Genomic DNA, 11,981 nt, shown 5'->3' with positions numbered 1-11,981 from the left:
AAATATTCGCTAAACCGTGCATATATATTAAAGACGGTGGTCATTATAGAGAAACTGCTACAAGACGGTTTAATTAAAAATACATTCTATGATCTAACTGCCTGGAAACAATTATTTTCGTGGTTGGTAATTTCTCTCGACATTTGAACCAGTAACGTTGCACATTAATAAATATATTTAATGAAAAATAAGTAAGTATAAAGTGCAGGGGGAATTGCAACATTAAGAAAAACGCGAGACGTTTGGTTTATAGCGGTTCTCCTGTCGGAAGGATGATTGTGAAACATAAACAGGAAGCGGCTGGGCTGAGTTCTTGGGAGTTGTTGGACAGCCATTGCAGTGTCGTGGCTCAGTAACAAAACACGAAAGAAGAGAGGAAGACCTGGCATTTCGCAGGCTCTCTTTTTTTTTTGAGGGAGAGACCAATTTACATGACTGTTAGAGCGATTACAATCGGTAAATAAGTCTACGCCTGAATAACGGGTAAGCTTTTTTTTTTTGTTTACTATCGCAACTATAATCCAAAACGAAGTCTTATGTGAACGTTCGGCATCTGGCTAGCAAATTATCCCGGCTGCTAACGTTGCTATGTTAGCATTGCTAACTCGCTTGTTATCAACGCTCCTCGAACTATCCGTATAAATACACGTAACCTGGTGTTTATATTCACTTTAACAATCGAGATTATTATTGGACGGAAAAGGTGTCGCCATTACACAAGTCTCCAGTGCCTTTTGTACATCGATTAACTGTTTCTGTAGCTAGCGGCTGTTGAGCTAGCTGGCTAGCTAACGTTTCCCGTAACCCCTCGGTGCAACGTCGCCCAATACAGAATATGACACGTAGCTAGTGGCTTCCTGCTAGCCAGTGTGCTAGCCGGCCTCACCCTACCATTTTAAATTAGGTTTACTCTAGGTATACAAGTTCCAGATGTCTCCTAATTATTCTGATACTTCGGCCTTTTTTTTTTTTTTGTTGTTTTTATTTTTTGACCAACGCGGCGCCTACATCCGTTTAACATTAGCCGTTAAGGCAAAGGTTAGCTAACTTCGCTGCTACGTTGATAGTGGTTGTGATAAGAGGACTTATTTTGACAGCCCTGTCAAACCACATTTAGTATTATGAACATGTTATTATGATGCCCATAAAAAAAAAATCATAAAACTGCCTGAAATTGTAGAACAGATTAAAAAAAATACTAAAAAAATCATGTGAAACGAAAAAAATGTATTCCGCTAAAAGTACATTTTAAATTGGTAGCTTTTTAAAAAACTACTGTTGTAATGTTTACATAAGTGTTATTGACAGAGTATGAGGAAACATAAACTATTCTTAACAAGATGTAAAAAAAAAAAATGTACTTCAGAAGGTAGATGGTGTTGGTTATAACTGAAAACTGTCAAATTGGGTAGCTTCATTTTTGAGTTAATACATCACAATACATGTACTCATAAATGTACTGAAAGTGTTAAACAGTTGTCATTACCTCATCTTATAAGTTGAATTTAATAACGGATACGTCAGTTACCTCTAAGCAAATTATTATGCACAGACAATTGGATCTGTTTGGCAACTATGAGTGTTTGTCACATCTTTGATTGTTGTCGGTGATGCCCTTTAAAAACACTCAAAAGAAGTTAATGCTTCTGCCTTCGGGCAAGCTTTCTCATTGCCATGTGGATATTTCTTCGCTCAGTACTTTAAACATACACGTACAGGTTTTTGTCTTCGTCTTCACTCCGCTGCATCACGCCACACACGGGGCTGTCGGTTTGTAATGCCAGCCCCCTGTATCGATACAGGCGTGGGACCGTATGGGTCCAGAGAGGAGCAGCAGCTGACACAGCTGTATTTTCTGTATTTGCGTGATCTTGACCTTTGCCTACCTTATACTTTAGCCCTGGAGTTGTTTGCTGGTTACGTAAGTGAGACTAGAGGTCGGCACCAGCTTACCTTGCACTGATGCGCCTACTATCAATCATAGAGGACAGAACATCATTGTATCATGGGACCAAAGCTGCTTCTTGGGTTTTTTTTTTTTCTGACGCTGACAGATTTCATTATGTCACTTCAATGTACCATTATTAACTCGAATGGTAAATTAACAAAAAATAACAAACAGGGTTTTCACATTGTCAGAAACGAATCCATTTTGTTTTGATTAAAATTCAGTCTGGCTAGCTCATCTTAAAAGGCCAAGACTAGGGTTCAGTTCCAAAATCCTTGCTGATGGGTTGTGTTGAACAAAACACCCATGTTGCCTGTTGAGGAACAGTCAGATGGTACACAGTCAGGGCTCTGAATCTCCTGTCCTGCTGTCCAAAGACTTCTGCTGAAGCAGGCTAATCATTGCCTCCAAAAAAAAGAAAAAACCACCTATTCTTATCATCCGTGGCTAGTATCTATCAGGCCACTAATGCAATGAGTGGCTAGTGATCTGCATATCCACGAGTATCTCCTTTTTATGAGGTTTGTGGTAAGAGGCACTCGTTGGGTTTTATCGATCTCACTGTCTGTCTCCTTTCATCTGATATTGTTAAATGTGTTTGATTTGTCTCTTGGTGCTTTTAGGTATTTCAACACAACACAAGACAACTTGTTGCTTCTTTCAATTGTGCTGACTTGCTGTGTTATATTAATAGATTTTTACAGCTAAACTAAAAGCTCGCTCCAGCTCTTTTGTTCCGCCCTCCTCTGTCTGCACTCATGTCCTATTATCCCTGTGTTGTCCCATTTGTCCTCATGCAGGATTCAACAGCTCCGGATATGTCATTCCTATTTGATTGGATTTATAGCGGTTTCAATAGCGTACTACAGTTTTTAGGTGAGTACCGCGGATCGCACACACACACACAAACTCACAGTAAACCTGAATTCAGTCGACAGAATGTCAAAGCGGTTAAAAGAAGTACTGTATTAATTACAAATAATGATTTCTCTTATTTATTAGACTTCAGTTGTTCAGCGAAAGCTAAAGGGGTTTAGGCATCAACAGTGACGCCCAGGCTTTATCTAACCCATATGTGACGTTGTTACACCAACTGTCAGCATCTGTTCGCTCACTTTTAGCGTTTCTCGTTTCAAATACAGCTGATTTGATTCAAGCAAAAATAAATGCTAGAAAGCATGTAGTTCTTGGTAGAGCTCCCCGGTGGATGGTTGCCCCTCAGGGAATCCCCAGAAATGCAGGTCCTGAAAGAGCCTTAAGACTTTGTGTACAACAGTCGTCTTTGTGCCTAGAAATCCATCCCTGTTGTGGTAGAAGTCGATATGAAGAAGCAGAACATTCTTAGCTGCGAATCTGTTGGTTACGCGCCCCACGCCTCAGTTGCGAATCCACTCTACAACGTTTTCATTATGAGTACAGTTGTCTCCTCAACTAAAGTCCCCACCCACCCAGCGTAATGCACTAGTTCAGTTCATATTCAAAGGTGCTGAAAGAACTTTTTCCAGTTTGTAATGGGGTTATGTAATTAAGACATGCTTAAATGACCATTCCTTTAAATATTTATGTGTGAAGCTGGACGTGTACGTACGCTTAAGTTGAATACACTTTGACAAAATTGTAGTTTTGGCTCGTCTGTTGGGACGTATGTGTGACACAAGTCATTTTTCGAACTCGTGTTTACACACAGATTATTTCCCCTTTAACTCGCCGTATCATAATTCCAGTTTTTCAGGAACATTCCAAGCTGATAGCCAAAGTCAACTTAATTTATGCAAATTTCTGACCCACTAGAACTCAGATACAGTGAGTTGCAAGTGAAGTAATTTCTCTGGGGGGTAAAACAAAAAGGAATGAGCAGAGATCTACGGACCTCCAGAAGTGAGGTTCATCCTTGGGAGCACATTCATCTATCCAAACAATAGTTTGCGTTAAACACCATGGGGGCCACGTAGCCGTTATACTGCTCAGGAAGGGAGGCATGTTCTGTCTCTTAGGAATTGGCAAACCCAGAACGGCTGGACAAAACAGGCACAGATATTCACAGTAACGCTACACCTATGTAAACATAATCTGAAAGGCCGCTCCAGCAAGAAAGCGGCTGTAGTGGTGTTAGAATGGGCAAAAATAAAGTCTCATTATTCTAAAACAAAATTTCTTGTATCTGTTTTTGTACATTATGCCCAGAAGAGTGCAAAAAAGAGAGATGCTTGTATTTATTTCATCTTATTTCAACATATATACGTCTCTTAAAAGGTCTACATAATTATTCATTACAAAGTAAACAACTAAAATAATATCCATTTAGTCGATGAAGCTGCCTACGCTTTTATAACATGTTTGTTAAAGTAAAATTAAGCTCACTGTAGCTTGCGTGGATTACACAGACTACAGTTTTACCTCAAGGTCCTATAATTGTGCCGTCCACTGATCAAAATCCGAAGCATTTTGTAGCTGATTTGGAGCAAATTACTCTCTGTGATTGAGCTGGGTGGTGAAATCCCTGCCATCATTACCACGCAGTCATAGGTACGTTTTAACTCGCTTTAGCTTGACCTAAATTTCAGTCGATGAAAGTGCAGCAGTCCAGGTAAACTGAGATCACCACCGCCATCATTTTTCTAATAAATCACACTCTTAATGTTGTTAAGGATAGGAAACCCGAGTTACAGCTTATTTGGCCAAGGTGTATACAAACTTTGGACTTTAACTGTAGCGTGAATGTGACTCTATTTTAGCTATTTGATTAGAGCACATGCAACATGCTCTGGCTCATGAGTTTAATTCCCACCGGGACCCCACGTGCTGTTTCGTGTTCCAATATTACATGCCGTGCATACGTGAAAGGCACACAAAGGAAACGTCTCAAACATGACCTTTCAACAGAGCTTTTTAAATTTGTAATATCCGGCGGAGGATCCCGTTCTGTGCACCGGACCTTTTCTCCTCCCTAGAGTACACTGTGCTAGTTTCTGTGTTTTGAAGCCGTCGTTCCTGTTCTCCCTGTTTGACGCGTCGTGAGTAATGACGATGTGCAGCAAAGCTGACTCAGACAGAATTTTTACAAATCCACTGGGTATCACTTTGTTGACTCAGCGTGGTAAACAAAAAGCCTTGTGATCTGATCAAGAAAGTCGAGGAGGGAGTGTCCTTAGTTTGCTCTTTTTTTTTTTATCCTGTGGTCAAGTGTTAAATGTAAAGTTTATTTTGAATAGTTTCATTCATTTATTTTTAATGAGAAATTCAGAATACAGCTTAATTTGGGAAATTTAGTTTCATCTAATCGGGACGCTCAGCCACCAGCGTCAAATCTATTTATATGTGAGAATTAAATATCCGGTGCATTCCTGAGGACATGTCTGAACTTGGATGCTATTTATTTTTTTTTTTATTCAAATGTCACCCACGATTTAAGATGGATATTGTTTTCTGTAACGTGATTCAGCCGTATGAAAAGATCTTCAGTGTCCGGGACTTGGATCTGAAATGCTTCTGTTTTTTTGTTTTCTTTTTCAGGACTGTACAAGAAATCCGGCAAGTTAGTATTTCTTGGCCTGGACAATGCTGGCAAAACGACGCTACTGCACATGCTCAAAGATGACAGATTGGGACAGCATGTGCCAACTTTACACCCAAGTGAGTTGGTGGTACTCTTGTCACACGCGTACGCGTCCACACATGCTCACTCCGTTACGTGTCAAAAGATTATTTAGGCAGATTATTCCGACATTTGCATTTGCCGTCTTTTGTGAACACTGCTGAATGTGTGTAAACCACGTATAGGGCACTTTATTTTAAGGATGCGCCAAAAACCGAAAATGCAATGGCAATAAAAGTCTGAAAATTTTCGGTGCATCCCTACTTCATTTGTAAATGCACTAAACGAATATGTATTGATCATTTTCTCTTCTCCTCCTCCAGCCTCAGAAGAGCTGACGATTGCTGGCATGACTTTCACCACCTTTGACCTTGGAGGCCACGCACAAGGTTTGTTTTTTTATATATATATATATATATATATATTATTGCGCAAATGTATCGACGGATGAGGGACATTTTGTCCTGTGCACAGAGTATCTAACAAAAGTTGACTGATTTGGACTGTTAAACTTCACACAGCCCGCAGAGTGTGGAAAAACTACCTCCCTGCCATTAACGGCATCGTCTTCCTCGTGGATTGTGCGGACCACGTTCGATTGGCTGAATCAAAAACAGAACTTGATGTAAGTACTTGGCGCTTGGTTTGTTAAGGGACTTAATTGAATCTAATCACAGGTGGTTGATGAGGAGTAATATTGTAATATCAGTGCCAGGTTTAACGCCTGATCGACCCTTGCAGGCATTAATGACAGACGAGACCATTGGAAATGTGCCTATCCTGATTCTGGGCAACAAGATCGACAGACAGGAAGCCATCAGTGAGGAGAAGCTGAGGGAACTTTTTGGATTGTACGGACAGACGACAGGCAAGGTGAGTGGACGCGAGGCTCGAGCCGTCACTAACTTCCTTCTCGGCATCTCATCCTCAGAAGCCAGACAGTTTACTATAAGACTATAAAACAAATACATTTAAGGAAAGGTCACTTTCAGTCATTGACCGAGTAGACACGACTACTGACGAGCATAAAGTTGGATTGCAGGAAGATGGGTCCCTTCTCTAAAACACAATAATGAAAAATGACTTGAGGGATCTGTTGGCACTTAAAGACTGGTTTAAAGACTCTTGTTCTAGAGAGGACCTGTTTTATTTTTCACTTTATAACACTCTCCTTCATGCCTGGAAGGGTGAGGCAAGGAGTGTTCAGTTTGTAGCAATGTGCAAACCATACCACTAGATTCTAGTAAATCCTATGTAGTGGTCCTTTAAACAGTAACTAAACATCTTGTTTTATATTCAGCATTCACTACATTCCCTACATTCCCGACAGAACTGCTCTATTTTCCTCAGAACAGGGACCATCTTAGTGTTTAGCGTGACGTTTTTTGCTGCTTTCCCCCCCCCTCAGGGCAACATTCCCATGAAGGAGCTGAACACAAGACCACTGGAGGTGTTCATGTGCAGCGTGCTGAAGAGGCAGGGCTACGGCGAGGGCTTCCGCTGGCTCTCCCAGTACATCGACTAAAAGCCGCCGAGCCCCGTTAACGCACACCGACGTCGCCACCACCACCACCACCACCACCACGAAGGGGGGGGGCGCCAAATCCAACCGCTCAAAGACGCCCACCGTTTACCACCAGTACCATCATACTCAGCCCCATGTTTGGTTAATCGAGCCGCCACCTTCAGAGAAACCAGTACAACTTGATCCCAATAGACTTTTATTGGTCGAACATTTGGTTCCGCACTTACAGCATCCATACCTGTACGCGCACACACACATTTGTTTCCGTCTCTCTTTCTTTTTCTAAGAGAGTGACATATAGCATTGGTTCCACGGCAAAGGGTGTTCAAATTCAAACAGATGAATCTTTTCTATATTGTGTCTGTCGTTTGCTGCCCTCTCTCCCTCCCTCCTTCCCTCCCTCCCTGCCATCTGTTGAGTGTGACGATAGATGCATTATAACTGTAAATCTGTACACGACTCCATTGATATATCAACAGCCCCCCAACGCCTCTTCCCCCTCTTCGTTTTGAGCTAAAAGAGAGAGAGCAACATAGTTGTATACATTGCAGTACACTTTTTTAACAGTAAAGACTTTCATTCAATATTGTATTTAATCACAGCGTTTTTTTTTTGTTCCGTTTTTTTTTTTTTAAACCATGGTTTAAATAAATAAATAAATAAATAAATAAAAGATGTGGCCACGTATACAGTCCTCACTATAGACGTGTGGCTGTTTTCACCCATTTATCGAGATGGATCGGTGCATTTATCCTAGCGTATCAGAAACTAGATCCATTTCTTTAGCTTACTGGGAAGTCGCCTTCGTTCCAGGCTTCTGTCTCGTGGGCATAGTAGGACTTTAAAGGATCCAACGAGTCAGTGGGCTCCCTTTTTAAAGAGAAGCATGGGGGTTGGTAGTTGTAATGAATGGGAGGAGATTTTTAATAGAAAATAATACTGGCTGGCAAGGTTTGTTGAGATCCTGTAGATAGCACAACAGTCAGTGGATGCAAAGAGAACTATTTAAATAAAACCTTGCAATAAATAGCTTGATAATAACGTGCAGTAAGAGACGAGGGGAGGATTAAACAGAAGGTTGTAACATCTAGTAGTCGTCGATAGCAAGAGTACACACGACACGTGTGTTTTCCAGCTCAGATGTTTTTTGTTTTTTTTTACAGGGTGAATCTAGTGACCAAGCTAAAACAGAAGACACAGTCCCATAGTGGGAACAGGTACTAGATAGGCCTAAGACGCCTCTAAGAAAGGGACCATATATGTATGAAATGTACATGAACACCGTACATGGATTTTGTATTTATAAGTGGTATCCTTCGATCTATGTGCATTACCGGAATCTATTATGCATGCCTTGTTCTTTTGATTTTTAATGACCATTAACTCTAGAGAGAGTACAACAGGAGGGAGGAAGATGCCAAAATTTACAATAAGAGATGATTGTCTTGTTTTTTTTTTTTGTTTTTTTTTAAAGGAAACAATGGAGTTGCGCAGAATACACAATTTTTCTGTCCCCGTCCCTTTGTGTCTCTTTTCATTCCCTCATTGACTACGTGATGAGCTGTTCCAACAAGGGTGGGACCTGCTGTTGTTTGCATCATAAAAAAAAAATAAATAAAAAATGTAATAAATGTTTGCAATGAATAACAGGCTTTAACATTGATCACCAGTGCAGACTGATTTTTGTTTTTTGTCAATTTTTCTTGTGCGCGATCAGCAGCTATGGAAGTATTTAGATTTTACTACAATAAAAGTACAAGTCGAACAGTACAAAAACATTTCATCACACACGTCCTGGATTCAACATCTTGTTTAAAGTGGCTCCCATAACCTGCAGTATATATATTATATGGTTATGAGATTATTAGACGGTTGATATGTTTTATTGTAGAGCACTTTTCTGCCTATTGGTTCTCTAATATGGAAACATAAATGCATATGCATCAGGCTGAAGTTCAGCAGTTTCCGAAATAGCGGGTCACAGAATAAGCCTGTGGGGTCGTGACCTGGAGAATGGAGAAGAAAAAAAACATCTAATTAAGTTTAGCAGTTGTACCGACAAGTCGAGTTTACTGCTGTCCCATTAGTCGCTGATCACATGACAATCCAAGAAGTCAGGTGAGGAGCCCAGTGGGTCATCAAGTGTATGGAAATACTTGAAGATGAAGCCTATTCTACTGTGACATGCAGAATATGTAAGTGAGTACTGAAGTACAACTAAAGTACTACTGCAATACTCACTCATCTGAAAAGCCAACAGCTAATGCTAGCAGAGGAACGATCCAAATCCTCTCAACAACAGTCAACCACTGGTGTAGTCTTCACCCTTTAATGTGTTTTATTAATATTAAATAATAATATAATTATACCCATAAATGTAGCTGTAAAATACATGTCGCAGTATAAAAACATGTCAATTTCTCTCCGAAATGTAGGAGAGAAGAAATGAAAAAAGAAGAAAAAGCACTCGAATAATTTGAATGACATAGTAGCATGTGACTGTGGCAGTAGTATATGACTTTATTAGGTTGATTGCATTGTTAATGCACACTCATCAGTCTAAAGTTCAGTAAACTAAAGGCAATGAGGTCATGAGGTGGTTAATGGAACAGGAAGACGAAAAAGGCGAATATGTAATCGGGTTTGGGTCTGTGAATTATATTTTGGATTTGCTTGGAAATCACTGGAGAGTTTGACATTTGAGGCCTCAAACTGTTTGAAATCTTTTTAGAAGTTGGCAGCGAGCATAACTTTAAAAAGGGAACTTCTAAGAGAACCATTAGTATAACCTGTCACCATTATGGGTGTTTTATTAAGGTAAAATCACAATCACAAAAGCAACCGTGAACGATACCTGATAAATAAATGTTATGGGACAAAAACATGCTTCATATCCCTCCAAAACTTAGAGGAATAGAAATAGAAATGTAAAAAGAAACCAACAGAAAACAGAAAAATCTGACCTGTTTTAAGAAGTGCTTATTTTCCACCTTTGAGTTGGAAGATTTACATGATATAGCATCATGTAACTGGCCCTAAAGTAAAAAGCATATCAGCTCTATTCAGCTTCAATACGAGCAGTGCGCAATGAAGCCACTAGGTGGCAGACATGACATTAAAAAAGTGCACTTATGTGGATGACAGGAAATATTATTTAGAATAAGGACAAATGAGGTTTTTTGAACAGTAAACCAGTTTTGTTAAAAGAATAAAATTAGATTTAGTTTCACAAAGAGGTTTACCACTGTTAATCAATAACTGCTGGTTTATACACAGATCAGCCACAACATTAAAACCACTGAAAGGAGAAATAAATAACACGGACCATCAATTCATTGTTCTGCTGGGAAACTTTTGGACCTGGCATTCATTCATGTGGATGTTACTTAGACATGTAGCACCCACCTAGGCCAGACCAGACCAGGCACCCCCCACCCCATAGCAATGACACTCCTTGATGGCAGCAGCCATCCCCAGCAGGATGCAGCCTGACACAGACACACACACAAAGACGCTTTAGGAACAACTAAAAAAAAAAACATGAAGAACAGCTCAAGGTGTTGACCTGGCCTCCAAATTCAATAGATCCCAAACTGATCAAGCATCTGTGGGATGATCCACAGAGGCCCCTCCTCTCAACCCACAGGACCCAAAAGCCCCCCACTGACAACATTCTGTTGCCAGACACCACGGGGCAACCTCATGTCCATTCTCTGATGAGTCTCCACAAGTGAGACCTACACAATATTAGGAAGGTGGTCATAATGTTATGCCTGATCAGTGTATCCCAGTAAGCATTCTGTGCATGAATGTTGTAAACCAGCCAAGCACTATCAACAGGCTGACTTGAACTACTTTCTTTACTTTCAACTGCAGATGCACCTGAGGTTTGCAAATCAATATTTTTAATTGCAAATTGCTCTGACTGAAACTCAGACATCTTTCACAAATACTTTTATAGTTATATGCTGTATGTACAACTGTATATAAAGGTCTGTTTTATCTATATGGTCTATGGGTCGTCCATGTCTTTCTGGTGCACATTACAGCGCTCTTTAGTCACAATATCAGCCATACAGACTCCCACAGCGATGACTGGAGAGAATACCACCAGGACGACAGCCAGCAGCAGATGTCCACACACCTCACACTGTGCACCTTTCACCCTGTCTTCACCACCTCCTCCTCCTCCTCCTCCTCCTCCTCCCTCCAGGGCTGCGCTCACAGCGGGCAGTGAAGCTCCGGGTCTGGGCTGAGGTCCGAGACGTTGGTGCTGGGCGTTGGAACGAGTTTGCGATCCCCTGCGACCTTCCTGGCTGACACACAGTCTGCAGAGGATTCATGCTGTCTGCGCGGCTGAGGGAAACGTCCGGTAGGCTCGACGGATTACCCTGGCCTGAGTGAGACGCCGCGGGGCAGGGGCAGCTCGGGGTCTCTGATCCCAGTTCAAGTGTAGACTGACTTGGCATGATGCAGGAGCATGAGAGGAGCACTTGAAATGATGGAAATTAGATCCGTTAAAATTTCAGTAAATGTATTTCTGATTTGCTTTGTTACACATATTTCTGTGTATTAGTTGTCAGTTTTCTTACCTCACTGTGTATATGCGTGAAGTTTCACAACAATGCACCTGAAGTTAACAGAGAGGGTTTAGACATTCAGATGTTTCATGCAGAAATGTTATTTGATATTCTTTAAAAGCAATAAACCCTTTTCCTGTCAAAGAGCGCCAGATTTCCAGCTGCACTGATGAGTGCGTTTGTAATTCTGGGGCCAAAAATGTAATATTTATATCTACAATCTGTCCTTGCAACTGGAGATAGAGTAGTGCGTATGAATAATTTAAAAAAGGCTTGTTAATTGGCCAATGCAACTATGGCTGGTAGGATTTTCATATTAAAATATGAATATAA

At 40.7% G+C, this 11,981-nt stretch overlaps 1 protein-coding gene across 1 annotated transcript; it reads left to right on the top strand.

Moving 5' to 3' along the window:
* The first annotated feature begins 303 nt into the window (after positions 1-303).
* Positions 304-8,731, top strand: sar1b (secretion associated, Ras related GTPase 1B). The gene is made up of 7 exons (XM_084564231.1): positions 304-483; positions 2,749-2,824; positions 5,462-5,581; positions 5,867-5,932; positions 6,065-6,168; positions 6,285-6,416; positions 6,952-8,731. Exons 2-7 carry the CDS (start codon positions 2,767-2,769, stop codon positions 7,066-7,068), a joined length of 597 nt encoding a protein of 198 aa, XP_084420357.1. The 5' UTR covers positions 304-483; positions 2,749-2,766; the 3' UTR covers positions 7,069-8,731.
* The last annotated feature ends 3,250 nt before the right edge of the window (positions 8,732-11,981 follow it).

The sequence above is a fragment of the Chelon labrosus genome, assembly GCF_963514085.1.
Source record: "Chelon labrosus genome assembly, chromosome: 17".
Lineage (NCBI taxonomy): Eukaryota > Metazoa > Chordata > Actinopteri > Mugiliformes > Mugilidae > Chelon > Chelon labrosus.
Note: the sequence above shows the minus strand (reverse complement) of the source record. Positions and strands in the feature narration are given on the sequence as shown.